The sequence below is a fragment of the Megalops cyprinoides genome, chromosome 12 (genome assembly GCF_013368585.1).
Source record: "Megalops cyprinoides isolate fMegCyp1 chromosome 12, fMegCyp1.pri, whole genome shotgun sequence".
NCBI classification, from domain to species: domain Eukaryota; kingdom Metazoa; phylum Chordata; class Actinopteri; order Elopiformes; family Megalopidae; genus Megalops; species Megalops cyprinoides.
Genome location: NC_050594.1, coordinates 14,605,343 through 14,627,503, shown reverse-complemented (window position 1 = coordinate 14,627,503; position 22,161 = coordinate 14,605,343). Strand labels below are relative to the sequence as shown.

Here is a 22,161-nt window from a genome sequence, read left to right as displayed (position 1 = left end):
TCCCACTGACCTTAAAACCACATTTTCAAACATAAATCATTGTTCATTGTTTGAAAACAGATCTACTCTTTGATGTACCCTATATGAGAACCTTTTGTGTAGTTCCAATGTTATCAATCTTCATCATGGGAAGGAATGGATTTAACGTCTGGCATGAACTGGATGAAAACCAGTTAAAATCAAACTAAGGGCTGTTCCTGGAACTAACAAAATACATGCTATGATCTTTAAAGTGTGCATAACTCTACAAGATCCTCTGCAAACAAATCAACAAATTTCCTAGAATTCCTTTCAAATGTTAAACCAAGGACTAGTGTTTAACTAGGCATACCAAATGTTGATTGATCAATCTTATAGGTGTGAAATCATCTTGATTAATGCTTCATATTTCAAGCATATATACTTTCAAGCTTCATTAATGTAAAATATAGATAATGTGTAAAGTATGGGTTTCATGATAAACAACACAGTGTTACACATGGTATTGGTTGTTACTTCTAATCTTGCCTTTTTAAAATAAGATGACTGTAAGCGACAAGTGAGATGTGAGATTTGTATGTGTTTATTTATTACTATCCTTTTTGGATGTTCTGTAGTAGCAGTTTAATAACACTATGTATATAAACAAAAATAAACCCAACTACCTAGTAACAATCTGCATTATTTATCACATGCTTCATGCATGGCAACACAAAATTTTAAGAGGAGGAAAATGCAGAATTTTCCAGAAATCCTGAAGTGGAAGGAAGACAATGACAAAAAATAAAATATAAAAAAAAAAAAAAAATATTAAAAACAAACAATTCTCCCAACAAAAGCTTCCCATTAGAGACCACTTGTAAACTGGTTTTACCACACAATTTGTGTTTGTGTTTTGTTAATTAAGCATTGTTTTGTAGAAAATGTAATACCACATTCGACCGCTTTGTGGTACCATGTAGAAATGTTAGAATCAGCTATAGTAATAGCAAGGAAAAAACCAGGAAGCAGTTTTTCTTCCTTCCTTTCAGTCGTAAATGAAGGTGCAACAGCTGTGAACTGTCACTCTTTTATCGCAGACGATTCTCCTGCTGTAGCCCTCAGAAAGCAATGGTTGTAAGTTCATTTTTGCTCATATGTTTAACATTCTATTTTGATGTAATTGATTGTTATTAGAATGTTTTTACTGTTCATTTGTATTGTTTTCTATGATGAATATCTTAGCTACTATGTGATTTGCTATGAGTAGACTATTTAGAACACTAACATTAAGAGAATGAACAAAATGCAAATTTAATTCATACTTACCGGATTAGATGAGTTTTAAGTCTAATTGTGGTCATTTCTTTTTTCTTATACAGTTTTACTCTTATTCAGGTTGCTCATCTGATTCATCTGCTTCCAATGTGTTTAGAAACCTCATCAAAGGAGCAAGGAAGCTCACTTCCTGACTCATGAATAGAGTTTGGCTGGCTGTCTGCATTCAATACTATGGACAGTAGACATATAGAGAGAACAGTACAGTAAAAAAGACCATTGAATCAGTGGCATGGCAGTCAGAGAGTAGAAGGGTAGCCTTTGCTAAAAAGGAACTAGAAATTAAGAAGGAAAAGGTCAGACTGGACTTGGAAAAGGCCACACTAGAGGCAGAGCTGGAGGCTTTAAAACCTGAGAGAGAAGCTGCAGTGGCTCTATGCATCTACGTTCAACACTAGTGACAGTAAACACGTACAGAGGACAGTACAACTAGTTTATCTTTTAACCTAATTTTAGCAAATTTTGAGGTTCAAAATTTTTTTTTTTCATGTTTCAAGAGATACAGGTTAATTGTAACCCCATGGTCTTTAATAAGCACTTTGAGTGGCCAAGTGACATTTTAAAATGCAAAATTTGCCATGGTGCTATGAAAGTTTTTCTGCCAAGGACTAATATTTCTGTTTTGGCTGATTAGAAGCAGGAAGTCTGATAACATACAGCTTTACGATACCATATGACCCTTAAGACTTGCTTGATGCCTGAATATCTGGAGATCTTAATCTCTATTGGCGTAGAAATGAAAACATTCCATGTTTATGAATTATGTCTCCAAGTGGCACTACGTATAGCGAAAAGAGAGTGGGCCTTAGGACCAAACCTTGTGGCACACCGTACTTCACTTTAGGTAAATCTTAAGTGTCTTGATAATGTTGTACACTGAAATCTGTCAGATAAGTATGACCTGAATCAACAGAGTGCACACGTCTTTAGACCAGCAATGCATTCAAGTCTATTTGGAAGGATTTGGTGATCTATTGTGTAAAAGCAGCAATCATGTCAAGAAATAGAGAGAAAAGATATTGTTCAGTATTGTAAAAAACTATCCTTTTCCACTTAATGTACTCTCACAAAAATTTTCATAATCTCCATTGACATTTCCTCATTTGCAATCTCCTTCCCTTGCCAAGAACATGTCTTGCAAATATGCTCATATTTTCAGATATGCGGCAACCAACAAAAGTAAAAAATTATGTAGGAATGGATGAGAGATATACTGATAAATCACATGAAAATGTTATACTTGGGTAGTCTTGCAATAACTATTACCGAACAAGCACTTCTCAGTGTAAATAATATTTTCATAAAAGTCTTCTGTGATCTTATTGCTATTTTATTGGTTTAATACAATGGACAACAGAGAACGATCTGTTCTCCAGCATCATTCTGCAGTGATGACATGCATGCTTCCACAAATCGGGGGCATTGAGCAACAGGGGTCACATGAGGTTTCCCCCTCACCTGAGTTGCCGCGGGTGCATTGAAACGGTCACACTGCAGTTAAATCCAGAGTGCGTCATGTGTAAGGGTAAGTGGCTGGCTAGATGCAGCCTAAGGAAAGTGATGAAGCGATCAATGGCAGGTCATGGCTCTGCAAAGTAATCATCCATGCAGCCAATGCATGAACACACTTTTCAAAAGGTCATCGCTTTCAATCACGAAAGCAACATCTTGGCTCTCCAAACTCCTGCTGCAGTAGCTGAAACATCACACCCTAAATTTCAAAATAACATTGTCTCACATCCTGCGCTATAGCCAATGACCCTCTCAATCAGAGCAGAAGAAATGTCACCCTTGTTGAAAATAGATACACTTTCACTTTGTTTTTTATGGCAAAAACCTAATGAGGTACTTCTTCTTTACAACATGTATAAAACCAATATACACACACACACACATATATATATATATACAGATATATTAAACATTTCCATAAAATCAGATAAAGCAAAAACTGGTTAAAATTGCACATGGAAGAATAAGACTGTACTGTAGCCTTGAACCACATAAATACATAAAAATACACATGTTGGAGTCCTGACAGAATATGTCATGAAATCGATATCATTCACTCCTCAACCCACCCTGTCATATGAAAAGTGACAACAAAGCACTTTTTAGACGAAAAAAAAGAAAATTATTATTTTCCACTCAATAAACTTTGATTCACATCATTTGGCCATTCTGAAACTAGGTACTGAGATCCTAAGCGAAACAATCACAGCGCTACGAGACACCAAACGTCCTCATATGAAGAAGTAACTGTCTGTCGACGGAGGGGCCGAATTAAGGCTTTGTCTGTCCTCCAGCGAAAGATCCAGGTCGGAGCCCAGGTCGGAGCTGACATTATTCTCCGGGCTGGGCGGGTCTGCGTCCACCAGCTGCTCTCCGTCACTCAGCCTCAGTCCGTACGCCCCGTCGCCCATGGGGCCCGTCTCCGCAGTGGGCAGTTCTGACCCCGGGTGCGCCGGCTCCTTGCCCCGCCGTCGTGCCCTGGCGAGCGCCTGCCGCTCGATCTCCTGATACAGGTCCTCGTTGTGCTCCTTCCACTGGCGGAACTTGAGGGAGTTCAGCTCCTCGTCCTCCAGGATCTTGTTGATGAGCTGCAGCTCCACCTCCTTCGCCTGGACAACAAAAATAACAAAACAAGACAGACGGTAAGCTCTGATTAAGAGTGCAGGGGACCCATGTGACTTTCTAGAGATCCCTGGGAGTAATGTGCCATGCCCCTAACAAAGCCTTGCAGTACATACAAAGGTGATTTATTCCCGACACTGAACAGCCCAATTTTTACCATAAAAGCACGATAATTCTGCAATAAATATCTTGCCAACTCTTCTGAATGGTCCACCTGGCTGGTGCTGATGTCATATTCCCAGGACTGCAGCCTACAACAGTACCTATAGCCGTGGTCAAGGGTGAAGGAGTGGGTCCAGTCTGACCTTTAACGTGCTCTGTAGAGCCCGGAGCGCGTGAACCTTCTCGTTGATGATTGGATTCTTATTCCGGCGAATGAAAGATTTTCGGAACTGCGCGTGCGTGATGGGTTGTTCATGACCAATCAGAGAGACCCCGTCCTCCTTGAGTCTGTTGAACAGCATCCCCATCTCATCCTCTGGGGCAGCTGAAAAAAAGAGGACAGTGGACAAACAGAGATACTGAGATCAGTGAGCTGTACTGTATTAGCAGCCCTGCTGCCTCCTTGCAATGAGTGTGCTCTACCTTTAGTACTACTGACCCTAGGCAGTATAAGGCAGCCACACTGTATCTGTAGCTCTACTGCCCCCTTGTGGTGAATGGTAATGTGTCTCAATGTTGAATAAGAATAACATTTTCCTGAACAGATGTGATTCATACAAGCGCTATATTGGATCAGACTGTACTGTCTCTGTAGCTGTGCTTCCCCCCTAGTTAATAGTTATTGAATTGTTCATTAGCTACTGATCAGACATTATTTGTTGTTTTAATAGTCAAATACATACAATACATACATTGTTTGAGCACTATGTTTATTATTCCTTCAGAGCTCTAGAACTAATTCTTGTCAAATGATTGAACAGTTTTTCAGTTCAAACTCGTAAGAAGTTCACACCTTTCTGTTTCTGCGCAATTAAATTTTTATATCTCCGTATCATACAGGTACAGCTTCTTCCATGTTCCTCTGAATCTTTCTTTCCCTCTCAGCACTCCTGAACTTTTCTCATTCCAACAGCATTTTAAAAACAGAACCGTGACATTTTCATGCTTTTGATTTCTGTTTTAATATTGCAGCGCTTGTACGCCCTTCATAAAGACATTTCCACAACAGACCTTTCATATACTGTGTGAGGCATATATCACAGGGACCATTATTTTACCAAACTGTCCACAACAGCAACAAGAAGTTATTTTCCACCAGTGGATGCCATTTTTAAGAGATGCAGATGTTGCTATGCCTTTAGCTTGCTAGTAAAATACATATTTCACTCATGGGTCACATGCTGACTTATTGTACCTGAATCAATATTGTCAAATTCACTTGAAACAATCCCCACACTGTATTTGTTTTGCATTTATTTTACTTTTGTCAACCTAATTTTGCATCCTCCAGAGTGACCACCATATCAGAAAGCTGGTGCACAGACTAGAATGTGCACCATATGGCAGCTGGAGTTAAAGCATACCCACTGTTTATAAGTGTTTTTGTTGCATCATATAGATTCTTTACGGAGATGCATGTAATGGAAATCACTAATGGGTCAGAGAGCTGTGCACTACCTGCAGCTTTGCTGCCCCCAGTGGTGGGAGGACCTCCTGTACTGCCAGACGCCTCCTTCTTCTTGGGCTTGGTTCTTGGCAGTGTGTGGGGCTGAGATTTCTGCTGCAGAATGACACACACCAGCGGTCAGAGTGAACACAACAGACACTGCTGCCTGCGAGATTAGCCTGGGTGCGAGTATTTAAAGTGTGTATGCATTGTGCGTGCCTTTGTGTTGTGTCTGTACTGTTTGTGTAGTTTGATTGTGTGTGTTTTTATTTACTTAGTATATGTGTGTATTTTGTGTATGTGTGCGTGTGTGCGTGTGTGCGTGTGTGTGTGTGTGTGTGTGTGAGAGAGAGAGAGAGAGAGAGAGAGAGACAGAGAGAGAGAGACAGGGACAGAGAGAATGTATCTGTAGTGTATATGTGTGTGTGTGTGTGTGAGAGAGAGAGAGAGAGAGAGAGAGAGAGACAGGGACAGAGAGAAAGAGAAAGAGAGAATGCATTTGTAGTGTATATGTGTATGTGTGTGTGCGTGCCTGTGGTAAACTCACACCATAGACTTTGTGCCTGTGGGAGCGTGGTGAATGAGATCCCTCATCTTCTGGCTCAGTCTCACTGTAGCACTCTGCCCATCAGGAGACAGGGCAGCAGAGGTGTTAACACTCACAAAACACTTCATACAGAATGCTCATACAGTATTTACACTTACTCACTCACTTACTTCATACAGGAAACTTGCATATAGCAGACTCTTTTGCGCGCACATGCACCCACACACAAACACACACACACACACACACACAAATGTCCGCTGACCTACCAGCGCCAACTCCTGTGAATAAACTGTTCCATAAAGGTCAAAATTTTTCTGTACAAGGAAGAGCTCTCTCATGGACCAGCTCCCCCAATGTGAGGATAGAGGCCTATACTGGGTTGCTATGGAGACTGGGGCCTAACTCTTAACCCGCAGCCTACGGCAATGTTTTACACCAACAGAAAGAATCTGGGAATATTTATATACCTACTGTATATGTTTCAATCAAACCCTTCTCCTCCAACAGTGCCCACAAGATCCATGACAGTTAAGTACTTAGATCAGTCAGGTCACCACTTCAGTACTTACACTGTATCCTTCATGTAAGGTTTCCTACTGACCTAAAATGGTAAACCCTTTTTGCTTATTCATTCTTATTTTATTTAAATGAATAAAATACTTTGTTCTACAATTTTTTTTCATGTAGATAAAGTCATCTGTTGAGTGCATTGATTACAGAATATTACTTCAGCTTTAAATCACAAAATGGGAACATGGATATCCACTCTATTACCTTCCTCACTGTCCGGTGAACTTTTGTGAAGCTTCTTGTACTTCTGTATGGCTGTTAGTAAGCAGCTAACCCACCTGAGCAAGACACAATGGGAAAAATAAATCAAGGTTTCTAGCTGCACTGAATGGAAATATTGTATTTGCAGTTACATTGCATTGCATGCACCATTACGAAATGCACCATCTTCTCCGTTTTCTGTTACACTGAATACCCCCACATCCCTCCAAAAGTCCAAATCTCCCCTTTCCCCCGGCTTTCCCCTCTGCATTCATTCAATATTCAGATGGAAGGAGCCAAAGGAGATGCTCAAAGCTCTGCTACTAATTATTTAAAGACTTTGTTACAAACATGCAATAAGTTACAGCTTTATCTAAAATGCTTTTCTCCTCCTCTCTCCCCGTTTGAATGCGTCTGCTACTATACTGAGCAGCTCGGGGCGTGCCGGAAAGCCAAGCTCTCGACTGCCCTGTCAGAGAAGGTGTAGGAATCCCATTAACCCACAGCTATAAATATGTCTCATACAATGGAGGCAGTGAGCGCAGAGCACGCGTCATCTGGCAGCTATATAGTGATTCACATATTAGTTCAATCACTGCTACCCAGCTGTATAAATGGATAACATGTGAAAATTGTAACCTGTGTAAGTTACTCTGGATAAGAGCGTCTGCTAAATGCCAGTAATGTAATGTAATGTAATACATCCAGGTATCAGACATCACCTACAACCTCTTATCAAATGATTTAATGGACACGATGAGCTGACACTCTACAATTACAGCTAACATGTTACTAAGGGATTCCCTGACTATCTGTGTTTTGGAAAATACATTAAACGGAGCAATCCTGCGATTTACTTGACATGCACAGCCCTCCCCCCACCCCACCCATTTCTTTCTTGCTAGCCTCCTCTTACTGTAGTAATCACTAGGCACCAGTAGATGGCATAGTTCACCCTTGGTTTTAGTTTCCAGCACTTGTGAAACACTCAACCCACCTGCTAACAAACAACACCATCTGTGTGTCTAGGAGATAACACAGATTTTTCTTTAAATGAGAGATAATGCCTCAAGCAATGGTAAGCAAGACACAGGTCTGTCTCAGCTGCTATAGAATGATTTTACAGTCCCATCTTCTTGTCTTGCTTTAGCTGCTATGGAATAGTGGGGTGGGCAACATTTAGAAGAACTACAACATAAACAGTACATCTTTGTGCCATTTCATTTGTTTGTCCTGTGTGATTTTACTTGCTTCAAAGATATCCTGCTTCAAAGTGCCTTTAAAGCAGGATATTAATTCAACATACCTCAACTCTTCAATGAAACCTTATTTCAGCATATTGATTTTTATTTTTGGGGAAGAACATGACTGCACCATGCATTCACAGTGGAGACCAACAGGCCTCAGAGGAACTGGTCTTACAGGAGTACCTGATGCTTACAGGTTCTCTTAAATTCATTCATATGAGCTGTCAAGCTCGCAGGCTTTATTGGTCCCATTAGTAATACTAGCTTCTTGAAAGCCCAAAAATAATCCATCCAAAAAAGAAAAAAAAAGTGTTTCAAAATGTACATGACAAAACAACAGAAACATCCCTTACTGCCCAAGCACCCCCGCTGAAGGTGGTGTGTCTCAGGCAAAAACCAGACAAAAAACAATGCCAAATCCTTTATCACTTTCTGAGGAGGACCGGAGAGATTTGTTCGAGATCCGTGGACCGCATGGCATGTTACAAACAGCAGTGATGTCATAGATGGCATAACAGAGGGCAAACACAATGCCGCACTCACTTGCTCATGTCGTTGAGGTTCTCAGCAGCGAAGATGAAGGTCTGAAAGCGCTGGTGGCACATTTTGAAGACGCTGGGGATAATCGACGACAGCAACAGTTAAAAACGATGATGATGAAATGCCGAACTGAGAATCCAGCAAAGAGAGTAAAGACACCTCAGTCAAGGGCTGGAGAGGGTTATACAGCACATTGCTAACACTTCACTGCCTTTGTGTGCCTTCACACTTGGTGCAGGGCTGAGCTGGAGACAGTTTATGTTATGTCAATGATGCACAGCATCAGCAAGCCCAGGGTTAACCGTCTCAGCTTGGGAAATATGTAAAAGTCACAACTTTTGGCCCTTATTGTAGGAAATATTTTCCTTTGCATGAAAGAAACATACAAGAAAATAAATAAATCACAGAAGACCTGTACCTGCCCAAAGAGGACAGTAGATTATTTATTCTAAAGTATGACTTCATCCAGGTTAACAGGAGCATGTGCTTGTTAATTCACGATTGCTTGCCAAACACATACTTTCAGATGGAGATGAGGTAGCGTACACCATGCAAAACACCCCTGATGTGCTGCATTACACTGATGAGTGCACTTGTACTCTTGTATCTGACAGTGCTCAATCACCGCACCAATGAACCTCGGGGTATTAATATGCACACCACAGCTGACAATTGCCGCTGCTGTGACTTCACACTCTCCGGGGCATTAATGTGCATTTGCGTTTAGAGCTTAGAGGGAATATTCTGGAGACGCGGAACATAGAAACCCCTGTACCCCCCTCCCCTCCTCCCCAGGGCATGTTCATGGAGTTCAGTGCTTCATTACTTACTACTTCCTCTTGTGCTCCCCTGCACTCTCAATATTGTAGCTGGAGATCTGGACCAGGCCCTCTGCCTTTTCCTCCTGAAAAACACAACTGTTATCAACCATAGCTGTTTTCAGCTACAACCACTTCCACTCACAATGGTGGTCACCTGCTATTGCCATCAGCTATACCTGTAACTATTCGCCCTTAACTGGTTCAGCCGTGACTGTTGCCATGGCTGTCAAGCATAAACTTCATCATCCATTACCAGTGCTAACGGCATCCATGTTTCACCCTAACCACATCTATACATTTTACTGTTTAAATAGACGAGGTAGGGAAGACAGTCACTCAAACATCTTAAATCACCCTTTGAACGCACCCACAAAAAACTGTCTCGGGTCTAGTGTCCAAGACAATGACATTATTGCCACAACTTGTTTTTTATTACTATATTTCACAGGATAGTTGACATTACGTTTTGAGTGGCTATTAAATTAACCAACATTAAGCAAAGGACTGTTTCCACGCTTTTTTCTCCTTTTTTGAAAGGGTAACAATTAACATCCTATTTAATCAGCAAGGACACTCTCCACGATGCAGAAGCTTTGCCATTCAACCTGGGGAAGGAAGAAAGAAAGGAACAAAGGAAGAAAGCCCATTCTGAGAGTGAAGTGGGTGAAAAAATGGTGAGAAATTTAACAAAACCTCCACAATCTTTCAGCCTTGGATGCCAGACGGGAAAAAAAAAACACTTAAGATTGACTCCAATGAGAATGCAACTTCAAATCAATACTCAATCATTCTTCTTTTACCCAGAACCTCTGACAGGAATTTGCCTCCCATCATGATATGCAGGCCTCCAAAGGCAAGAAACCAACAGGCCACGGATTCTGCGACAGTGAAAACACTGCCAGGAAATTAGTTTAAATTTTTTGGGCTAAAGGAGCACATTAATATCGCCGCATTTTATCACGGTGTATGGGCGGGACGGGTGTCTTGTGGTGTTGTGCCGCAGCAGGCTGGTTGCGTCGTGCTCACCTGCTGGCTGGCGTACCAGTATAGGGACGGGCCTTTCAGGACGAACCAGAACCGCTGCCACTTCTGGGCCATGAAGACCCCGCTCTCCTTCTTCTTCTTCCACAGCCAGCCGTCACAGTCGGCCCGGCCTAGCTCACGGCACGACACCCGGCGTCGACTCATGGCCGTCCGTGTGCCTGGGGAGGAAGCACGAGGGGCAAGCGAAGAGAACAAGGACTCAGTGCACACACTGAGACTCCAGAGTCAGTGCTCCACACACTGAGACTCCAGAGTCAGTGCTCCAGACGCTGAGACTGTGCCTAGTCCTCATACTGAGACTCATGAGTCAGCTCACAGCACTGACAGACACAGAAACAAATACTGGTTTCAAGCACATACTGAAGCACTATGTATTCAAAACACACACACACACACACACACGGTTTTACAGTCCCACTGCTGTCGAAGTGCTAAATTAACTTTCAAGCAGCACCTTACCTTTTGTGCTTCTCTTTGGATCTCTTTCATCCTATGAAAAGTGAAGAAAAAAAGATTTTATTATTGAGCCCTGGTATTGTCTGTGATACAAAGCTGTTCACCTACGAGAAGGAGACGTGAGTCACTAACACATGGAAAAAAAAAAACATACACGAGTCAGCAAAATGAATCCCAGTAAATCATCACCATTTCAGTCATTTTTCCTCCTTCTTTGCAATTATTATTATCCGCACAATCATTATTCTACATCACGCGCATCATCATATTCATCCACCCCTTCATCATCACAGGAGTCTATGAGCAAATCCTCCATTATTTCCAGGGCACGCTCAGAGAATCAGGGAGAATCCTGACCCTGTGTCCTGCCACCTCGGGGCAGGAGCTGATGCTGGCTCTTCCCGCCTCCAATCCCCGGGACGACAGGTTGCTAGGAGAAGGCGAAGCCTCGCCTCCAGGGCTGGGGGAGCCCCGTGACGCTGCCCCCTCCAAATCGTCGCTCTCTGTGGCAAATGGAACAGGAGAGAGGACATGGCACAATTTACCCTGGCGTCGCAGATCATCAAAAGTCTAGACTTACTGCAGCACAGAACAGAGTCACCTAATGACTTGCACATTATTTTCTGAAATCTCTTCATGTGATTATATTCTTTAACTCTGGACAAAAGGAAGACAGGGAAAAACAGTATTTTTTAGGTAAAAAATCTGCATACTGAAGCTTAACAGCACTAAAGCTGTGAAGTTGGAAACCATGTTGTATGTAACTTTCTTTAGTCAATGAAGTAGATTCATAAGTTTATTAATATTAGTACATTATCAATAAAAGAATGGGCATGGATGAATGGGTGTATTCTCTCACCCGCCACCTGGTGGTAGGAGTGGTTCCCTCCTGGATGGACACTTTCACAGACCAGTTCCGACTCTTCCTGACCCATGGACCGCTTGGTGTCTGGGTGGACCGCAGCCCTACGGAACATTGGGGGGTGTGGTTTGTTAAAATGGATCCAGACACTTCAAACCCACTAGGACAGCAATAAATCACCATCAAGAGTGACCTTTACATTACATTACATTCATTTAGCAGACATTCTTATCCAGAGCGACTTCCAGCACAAAAGAAGAGAAGTGTATCCATTCAAGTTGAATGAGCACCAGTGTCAGACCAGGCTAACAACACTCCAGTGAGTGTGAGCATAACACTGTTCAAACCCTAAAACAACTTAACTTGTGCAACCTGACCAGACAAGGGAAGCCAAGTGTACTACTATATACCACAGTCACTAGATCACAGTATCCAAAACACATTGTGATGCTACACATAAAAGACCAGACCCACAAGAGTGACTAAGGGTCCTAAAACATGACTGTGCCTATGAATGACTCCCTGGTCCTGATGCAATCACAGACATTTGCCCCTGGGCTTCAGACCTCTGTCTTCCAGTATTGACCCCCGTGACTAATGACTCTCACATTGGTCTCATAGGGCCATTTCAGTCAGGAGAAAAACAAACCCTTGAGATTCCTTCAGAAAAAAAAAAAAGTTTCAGGAAACCTGCTCCGGTTGTGTCTCAAGGCCAGGTCATCCGTGCATAGAAGCAGCGTGGGTGAACTCACCTGAAAGAGAGAGATCGCACAGAGGCTGTGACCCTCTCAAAGATCGAATGCCTGCTCTTCTCCTCTTCTTCCTGTGAAAAGTGAGAGAGAACCAGAGTTACCACCCCTCCTTTCTTCCACCAGTCCAACCCCCCCATTCCCTCCCTGCCACTTAGTATGAGGAGGGTGCTCTTTGCTTTGCACTGAGTCACAACACTCAGGAGAGGCTGATAAAAATGACAGAGCATACTGTCTTTGCTGGTGGGGTCTGACTGCATGGCCATCTCCAGCCTGAAACAACATCCTAAAGACTTCTCAGTGTGCGACAGAAATAGCCTCACCTGAAATCTGATGTTGGTTTCTGATTAGCCGTTGTAAAAAGCTTTTGATCACAAAATTTCAGGACTCCACTCACTGAGTCGTTTACTGTACTCCATTGCACTGACTGAATAACAGAACTACACTTATTAAAACTGTTACAGTATTCCACTGCTCCACTGTATTGACTTGTTTACTGTGTTCAAGTCAGTGAGACTGTTACAGTACTCCATTGCATTGACTCAATTACAGTACTCCTTTCATTTGAGTCTTGTACAGTGTACCCCTCATCTGAGTTTTATGCAGCCCTCCACTGACTTGGCTTCCTGGCTGACAGAACATGCTTACAAAACAGTCACAGGGTGAAGAGAGTTCAATGTGCGTGTGTACAGAGGAGAGATCGCCATGGCGACAACTCCTGTGTGTCAGGAGGTCACGGTTGGCATGGCGATGACTCCCACGAGACCGCAATTCAGACAAGGCCCATCAGAGAAGACCTGTTTCTGGAGTTCCTTCCTCAAACACACTCTAGAGTCCTCTCCTCGACACCGGTAGGCAGGTGGATTCCCCCATACAGGGCACACAAGAGGGCTCAAGGCAAGACAGCGCTCACCTCAGGGGACACCGGGGGCTCTGGGGCACTCTGATGGCGTTTCACAGACACTGGAACCTTCTTCAGGACCAGGGTGACTCCGTTGGGGTTCTCCTTCAGCTTCCTCACCAGGTTCGCCCTGCTCCAACCCACCTGTACATGCCGGAGCAAAGCACGGTAGGAGGTTATTTATTCATTAACTGTGCATACCCTGCCGCATCTCCCACACGTTTGATTAATAAACAAGAAAAGCGGTCAACATCGCATCGTGAAGATTTTAAGGCCCTGAAATATTCACACACTTGACAGTTTCATGACTCACATTTCCTTCATTTCCTCCAGATCGCTTCAAATAAAAACTACACTTAGCCCTGCCAAGATGCAAGGTCACTCATTAACATGTATTAACTTAACAGAGCTAATGTTAATTGTGCCAGTTCAACACTACTGCCTGCCATCAGTGGAATTATCCTTATAATTACAATTAACATCACTCTGACAGGAGTCTGGAACAGATAATCTGTTTATTATAATGAGATATTCAGCTTCTGTATGTCTTCAGTCTGTGAGGTTCTGGATAAGTAAGAGGATATTTCAGTGCTGTCTGTATTCTTCTGCCAACTATGGAAGTTCTGTTTTAGACTACATCCTTTCAATAATGTCCAGAACAAGCCAGCAAATCAGAACACTTATAACTTCAACAATGATGGGGACAGAAACCTCAGTGCGAAGCAAGCATAGCTGATTGCCTGATCGTAATAAGCAGAATCTGGCATGCAACACTCACCACAATCTGATCATTGACTTGTATCACCTCATCCCCAGCCAAGATCTTCTCACAGAATTCAGCTGGTGACTGTATACACACAGGGGGGGAAACACACAGACAGACATACGGTCAGCCCAACCCCTCGTTCCCGAGACCGCCCCCGGAGCTCAGATCCCCAAACCGCTGATGGAAACTGACACCAGATGCCAGCATTCGGCACTGGTCAGCGACACAGAGCTAGTCTTCACAGGCTAGTTCTCATGCATAAGGAATTTCATATTGAGGGTATATATGAATGTGATAGGCTACAACACAGTGTTAGCATGTGTTAACATGTGTTAGCATCTGTACGTGCGTGGGTGTTCGGTGCAAAGGGAGTATGATGACTTCTGTAACAGGAAAACCCCTCGTGATGACGTCATGGAAAAATAGCCTCTCTCCCGCCTCACAGCGAGCTCTTTCCCACTGGACCACTACCCCAAGGCCCATTTCTCATTCCTGCTTCTCCTCCAGATGTTCCAAACAATCACACCCCAATCCAAGTGCACTGAATATCAGATCAGTCTACATCCTTCAGTGTGCCTTAGCCCAGAGTCTCTTGCTGCTTTGCTCCCTCTTGGGGATTCTGCCTCTGATCTAACCAGGGCAGACATGAAATGTAATGCCGCTGCAAGTTAACAGTCATAAACGCTTCATTTCACCAAATCTGTTTATGTTCAGCCACGGCTTTGCTTCGATTACACCAACAGTGCACGAAGGCGCACAAACGTGAGTGTATTTCACATATACTCTGTGGACTATCTGACTTTTCTCACTGAGCAGAATTTAAGAAACTTTACAGGTGAATCTTGTACCTTGTAACTGAAACCTAGGAGACAACAGGGACAGAACTCTCCACGCCAAGTCCTATCCATCTCATTACTAGTGATGTATTTGCTCTGAAGTATCTCATGATTAGTTGGGGGTCGGCATCCTTGTGGGTAAGACTGTTCCACCCACTCCGACCTGAGGAAGAGTGAGATGTGTGTTCCACGCCAGTTGAAAGCACACTAGGCAATGTCATACCATGCCAGTCTGTGGTCTCTCCGTTTCGGATCTTAGGGGGTATATCTGATCACTGGGGTACCGTGATGGGCCATAGAGAGGACTGGCAAACCAGGAAACACACAGATGAATAAGCGCTTGAATCTCCAGTGATCGCCACACAGTCACAGCCTGGTGCAGAGAATTGAGTATTTGTCACTTCTCTGCTTGGCCCCCAAGACTGAAGAGAATTCACCCTAGCTCAGGTGTGTGTGGGGGGGGGGGTGCTCTTGCATGGTGGCACAGTTATCAGGACACACTGACAGTGTAAAAGACTCTGAGACTGTCAACTGTGCACATCACTGCCATCACTGCTGGGGTGTGGGACAGAGAAAGTCACATGATGAAAAGCAGCAGCTATATCTACCTCTTTGTACATGACTGTCCAACAACATGCCGAGGTAGGTCTGTGGATGCGTCACTAATGGTGAGGATGTGTGGACTGACATGCCAGCCACCTTTGCTGTGGTTGTTAGGAAAATGATGAAATCACCTGAGAATGTGTGCAAACATTCCAAATGCCCGGCCTTCACCTTGTGTCAGCACCGCTGCAAGTTATTACACAACAGATCTGTTTCTGTTGCACAACTGTTTGTGAAGCAGCTTTATCTCTCGAATGCAGGCCTGCAGTGTTCACCGCTAGGCCTGCAGAGGCTGAATCCAGCTGCTTTATTATTTAGACACTAAGCTCAGATCCTGGGCTTTTCAAACAACTGAGTAATCAAAGGCCGCTGATTAATTAAGCAGGTCTTTGTGCTGTGACTAGAGAGACATTTTAAATCACATTGCCCAAGGAGCATTCAAACCTTAACAAGCATTCAGACTTCAACTAATAAGCCCTCAACAACAACAACAACAACAGGTGAACAAGATTTACTTCTGAGGCAGCAGATACTGCTTGACTATATATAATACTTCCATTCATATCATTTTGCATTTAAAACCAGTCAAAGCTCTCAAAGTTAAATGCAAACTCTCTCAAGAGTTAACTTTAGAATATATAACAAAAATATAACAGAAATGTAGCCAAAGACAGGAACAAATGTTGCCATGTCATGGTACTGTCCATGCCCTTACTGAGAGTGCATGTGAGCATCTCAGGCCTTTAAATTAGCTGCTGTTCAGCATCATTGCAGAAAAGATTTCTCCACCCACTCTGACCTGAGGAAGAGCGAGCTATGTTCAAATCTAGCTATGTGTTAAATTTGATATCCCACAATTGCAAATGTTTTCTGTTCTACTGGAGAGGATGTTACAAGGTGTGAAACAAATCACCAGTGAAAGCCAAGACCAGAGCTGTTTACAGTTTGATTTTGCAGGTTCCACAGAAAGAGGGCACTGTATTTGAATCCATAAAATGTTGAGCCTTAACCTGGAGGGCAACCTGTTCCTGCCCTGAGCATGTGAGCAAAGCATGGCACACCCATCCCATAGGCCAGTGCAGTTGCTCTCAACAAATTTCAACTCTATGGATGCTCCTGGGTCAGTAGCATGTCAGAAGCTCAATTAGTTAAAAAAAAAAATGCAAACCGCCATACTGGGTCTCTATAGAAGGGCACACATACAGTTACGCCTTGCTCTGTGCATAGAGCTGTCTGGGTCACACCAGTAGTACTCTCTGATTCACAACTTATTTCAGCAGGTGGTTCCACTTCCAGTAAGTTGTATGTCAGTAGGAGCCACTCCTCAGATGCACATGACAAAATGAAGGGCAATAAACAAAGACAAAGGGTCAGACCTCAGCTGCGGTGCCGGTGACGTAGTGAGCGCTGGAGCCAGTGGAGGTGATCTCAATACCCTGGAGGAGGATGGGAAGGTTGGGGGGGGATGGGGGTGAGCGAGACATAGGCTGTTACACCATGGGACATTCACTGAAACTCCCTACAAAGGCACTGATCTAAATGTATTACAGATGCTGCTTCTTATAATTCATTAAATTTATTTGTTTACTGGTATTGTTACAAATGGTGGTGGATTAGACATTTCTGATGAATATGTGATTATTATTGAATTATATTTACCATACTTGTATAACATCCGTTTTGTTCTGAACACTGATTTATAATTCTGCCACTGTACAAGAACACACTGCACTGCTGTGTTCTTAAAGAGAGACAGATAGACGGACAGACACAAAGAGAGAACAGACAGAAGGCAGACAGAGGAGAGAGATTGAAAGAGTGGGGGAGAGAAAATGTGAAGGAGGTGTTTGACTTTAAAGGGAATTGTGCTGTTTGCTTAATGCTAGAGCTAATTAAAAGAAGAATGTTTGCTTACGCACTTGGTTTTGAGGGAGTGCACATCCTTTCACTTGGTATGAGATCTATGTTAGACATACCATCAGCGCTTCAGTAAGAACTAAATGAACTGCTGAGGACTGTGCACCTTCTGTTCAGGGGACATTATCTGTCTCTCAGCTAGGCCGTTTGTCAAATTAGCATCCACCAAATGGATATGTTTGAGTCCAATGTCACTGCTCAATAATTTCCACCAAATTCCATCGCTAGACCAGCTCAATATCGTGGCCGTGTTCACCTCCTGTCATTTCTACCGCTAGACATTTGTAGATCTGACTCGTGCATCAGAAAAGGAAAAACTAACAGCCTCTTGAATAGACAGGGCTGAACAAATCAATAAGAATTTGTCAGTCACGCAGTACTAGCCTCAAAAGGTTTTCAAACACGCCAGGAAATATTGATCAAAATCTGCCGGGAAGGATATCCTCCATCATGTCCTCAGCATCTGCTGCTGAAGTCAGAGACAGAATGGGCTGTGCTCTGTGCATGGCTGACATACAGCAGGCCTCTGCTATAGGCCTCGCATGGGCTGATGTCTCTGGAGTGAACTGACCCGTACTCTCCGCCCTCGGAACACCAAAACATTAAACGCTTCAGAATGCTGGTAGAGCCAGAATGCCAATATCCCTGTGCCAAAAATACACCAAATACATACTCCACATACTCTGCATCCCGCCCTGCATATACTCATACAGTCATGTTTAATATATGGAGCGTCATTGTCTTTATGGATGGATTGAGTGAGGGGAACTGAGTTCTGCCTCTCTCACAGGCATGAACACTCCAGCTTCATAACGTGCGCTGTCTGTAAACATCCGCAGCTGGACCTGATAGAGACGACGCTCACTGATCGCTGTGTCTTTCACAGGCCGTTTAGGCTGGCGCAGCTCCTCTGTGACTGATCACAGGCAGACATCTAAACCTCACCGCAGGGGGAAGCTGGTAAAGCACCAACCTGCATGCAAATACCCAGAAATTCTGATGGGAACTTTAGCTTGAGTCGCACAACAGGTTTGGCCTTTTATGTTTCAGTCGCTTAAACAGCACTGCACATACTGCAACCTGGCTCACGGAGCACCAGGCAGAGCTGTCAGCTGATTGTATTGATTGGTTGATGCAGCTAACATTTTGGAACGCACCAATGAAGGGGTTCACATCCCCCATTTTACTGGCTACATTAATTCCCCCATGTCTCTGACTCAGATGATGTGTGGTTCTTGTATAAAAAGGCTGCTATACATCACCCAAGTGGGAGTGAGACACTGGTGATGACAGAGGTGTCACTTTCACTTCACTTGCAGGAAATCCATCATACCATCCATTACTATCATTCATAGAATAATCAGTAGTAGTATCATTATTATATTATATATCATCATCGTCATCAACGCTAGACGTCCTTATCATTGTGTGACCATGATTGCACACAAACCACAAACTGATGTTCATTAACATAGATATGGCATGTTCTGTGACATTATTGAATTACTTCAGCTTTCTTTGTTTTCAGAGGGAAAAAGAGCCTGTGCTTAATTGCACCTTCCCAATTTAGCTCCTTGACGGTTGTTACATCTCTATGGAGATACAATAGAGGATGAGAAAAGGTTAGGTTAATTTGCAGCTAATTAAAAAGCAATCAGGTGAGAAGACAAAAATACACATGGACACACGGCTTAATTCATAAACATCTCTTCATCTTAATCTTTTCCAACATCTCTAAAAATAACCTGGCACAATCACATCCTCCAATGTACAACCATAGTAATCTAAGGCACGTGAGAACAGACTGCCAAGAAGAAACCCCCCTGCACATTGCACACCAATTCTGTGTGAGGACCCTGATTGGGTATTGTGCTGTTAAGTCACATATGCCTCTGGGCAGAAAGGCAGAAAAGTGAAAAATATGAATGATCCTGAGTGGACCATGGTGGAAAGGTAATCATATCTGAGATAAGACAGGTCCTGAGGATGACCAGTGGATCTAGCTTCTGACGTACAGTGGTAGACTAAACCTTTCCAGATGGAGCATCTGTCAGCTGGTACCACACAGGAGCAGCTTGTCCCTGATCTCAAAGGGAAGGGGAGAGTTGGGTGACAAACAGACTCAGAGACAAAGACAGAAACAGAGAACCTGAACAGAGACAGATGTGATAATGAGAAAAATGTGAAATGAGAGACTGATTACAGAGATGGGAGGGGGAGGAGAGGAAAGGAGGAGTACAGAGAGAAACAGAGAAAGAAACAGAGAGAAGATAGATGGAATTGTGGAGGCCACGAGGTTTCACGCTACCAGTTCGTCCCCAGGGGAGACCGGCACCAGGTCTACGCTCTCTAGACGGGCTGTGTGGTTCAGAAGAGACTCAGGACTGCTACTCAGGATCTCATCACAGATGGCCACCAGCTGACGACACTGCAGGGGCACGTTTGTGGGGAGGGGTTATCAGTTCTATCTTATCAGGTTTAAATTACAAGTGAGGCACTCCTACAGCACTGGCATTGGAACAGCTCTCCTGCGAACAGCCAAATATGTGGAATAGAAGCAAGCCAAATTGCATCGCTTTGGAGCCTGAAGGAAATGATTCAGCGAGTAAAACCCATTATGTGGCACAGGGTCACACTGTGTGCATCATGGGTTTACCCATTTGCATGAATCGGCACAGCGCGGCTTTTGTGCAGTGCTGCAGAGGCCAACTGTGACATCATCAATGACACGGATCAGAACACTAATGCTACTGAGGATAACAACAACAATTATCTAACTAACGGTTATGATTCACAGAAAGTGATGTTCCTGGAACAGACTAGGAGCTAAAGATACAAACATACTCACAGTAGATATGATGTCCTTTTCTTTTTCATAAACTGTAATCTCCTGTGAAGAGAGAGAATGAAACTTGAGCTGGCACAAACAATGACAAGTGACAGGGTAATGAAACGTTTGGGGTAAATTGACTTTATAGGGCAACCACAGCTCCAAGAAGGGAAAGACCTGCTGCGGATGTGCTTTAGACTCCACAGAAAAAGATGGAACCCAGTTACACTGTTAATTTCATATCCTGGGGAGAGAAAAATGCAACTTGGTTTTCTTAGACGTCTTTATAAACAAACTCCTGTTTCAAAGATATGACATCATTCACTGTACGTGTAATCATTAACTGACCTAATGGGATCATACAAAACCTACTTGTACAAAACCATGCCTACTTGTTGCGAAGGACAAATCAGTGCAACACTCCTACACTACCACAACTATGTTAATATGGAAATCAAATCTCTTGATGCAGGTGAAAAATGCACCTCAGCTGAAGAAAGTATCTGCAGACAGACAGAACTATAAAATTGTTTTAAACTAAACTAAGAATTACGGTTCATATTTATGTCTTTATCTTACAAACACAGCCCTCAAAACTATATTAGAAATTGCAGTTTACAATACAATTCATACTGCAGGTTACAAAATTGTAAAAACTGTAATTTAACAAAGGGATTAAAAAAAACTGTCCAGATAAAAGACTCGCCCCAGTCTGCCTCTCTCTGTTCACTGAGCTGAACGCTCAAAGCTTTTATATGCATAAGCCAAGGCCACACATACACACATACACACGCACGCACGCGCACACACACACATGCGCGCACACACACACACAAAAATGTTACTGTTCTGCATTGTGTATTCATTTTGTTCCTTTCCTTTGTCCGCTTTTGCAACACAGAGTCTCTCATTTCCAGTCCATCTGCCGCAAATAGCAAATAGCAACAGACACTGAGACAAACTTTTACTGTGTGGCCAGCAAGAACCCGCCCGTGCAGGGCGTGACGGCCACTCCTCACTGCCGCTACCCAGCAGCCAGTGCACAAGGTGAGTGCCCACTCATCAGCTTCTCCACGCTTGACATTTTAAGGAGCAAAAGCTTGTTCAGGCAGAACTGGAGTCAGGGGCCAGGGGCCAGGGGCCAGGGGCCATGGGCCATAGTTCCCTCTAAATGCAGTGAAAGGGTATGTCCCCCCCCCCCCCGCCCGGTTTGTGCTGCTCGTTACGGCTGGGCAGATTGGCAGTGAGGAGGCCCTAACTGTGCTCCAGTGACGAGGGTGGACACCTGCCACAGATGTAAATCACTGGAAGGTTGGAAGCTCACCTGGCGGCATGGAGGCGTGTGGACAGCGGATGGAGACACAAGCAGATAAATGCCAGCTGAGGACGCTTGGTTTGGCCCGCTCTTGGGGAGCTGGCAAGCCAGAGGCGATAGCTATTTTGGGTCAACGACAGCAGTAACAAGCTGCACTTTGAGCTGCGGGGCGTTGTTCACAAGTACAGTATATGTGCAATTAGAGCGTAGATACTCCCTCGCGTGTGTGTGTGTGTAAAGAACAGATCTCACTCTCAGACAAGTGAGAGAGTTGTACTGACACAAGCCTGTGGCTGTGCTAATGCAAAAGCCATGCCTGCAAGCTTTCTTTACTATATAATCAAGATATTTCAAGTATATATCCCATATATAATTGCACATTGATTGTCACCTAGCCAGTACACAAGTCCCATC

At 43.5% G+C, this 22,161-nt stretch overlaps 1 protein-coding gene across 2 annotated transcripts in view; it reads right to left on the bottom strand.

The window, feature by feature from the left end:
- Positions 1 to 3,275: 3,275 nt before the first annotated feature.
- Positions 3,276 to 22,161, bottom strand: part of cnksr1 (connector enhancer of kinase suppressor of Ras 1) — a 35,017-nt gene continuing 16,131 nt past the window's right edge. Inside the window, exons 5-21 of one of the 2 annotated variants that reach the window (XM_036542450.1) lie at positions 20,451 to 20,492; positions 19,911 to 20,030; positions 17,062 to 17,121; positions 14,259 to 14,327; positions 13,493 to 13,624; positions 12,583 to 12,653; positions 11,828 to 11,934; positions 11,326 to 11,471; positions 10,972 to 11,002; positions 10,495 to 10,682; positions 9,478 to 9,551; positions 8,651 to 8,722; positions 6,864 to 6,937; positions 6,087 to 6,160; positions 5,551 to 5,653; positions 4,236 to 4,417; positions 3,276 to 3,917 (exon numbers count right to left, since the gene is read on the bottom strand). In XM_036542450.1, the coding sequence (XP_036398343.1) occupies positions 3,540 to 3,917; positions 4,236 to 4,417; positions 5,551 to 5,653; positions 6,087 to 6,160; positions 6,864 to 6,937; positions 8,651 to 8,722; positions 9,478 to 9,551; positions 10,495 to 10,682; positions 10,972 to 11,002; positions 11,326 to 11,471; positions 11,828 to 11,934; positions 12,583 to 12,653; positions 13,493 to 13,624; positions 14,259 to 14,327; positions 17,062 to 17,121; positions 19,911 to 20,030; positions 20,451 to 20,492 (1,923 nt within the window). In that variant the 3' untranslated portion in view covers positions 3,276 to 3,539. The remainder of the gene's footprint in view (positions 3,918 to 4,235; positions 4,418 to 5,550; positions 5,654 to 6,086; positions 6,161 to 6,863; positions 6,938 to 8,650; positions 8,723 to 9,477; positions 9,552 to 10,494; positions 10,683 to 10,971; positions 11,003 to 11,325; positions 11,472 to 11,827; positions 11,935 to 12,582; positions 12,654 to 13,492; positions 13,625 to 14,258; positions 14,328 to 17,061; positions 17,122 to 19,910; positions 20,031 to 20,450; positions 20,493 to 22,161) is intronic. The other variant, XM_036542451.1, reaches the window with a different exon arrangement.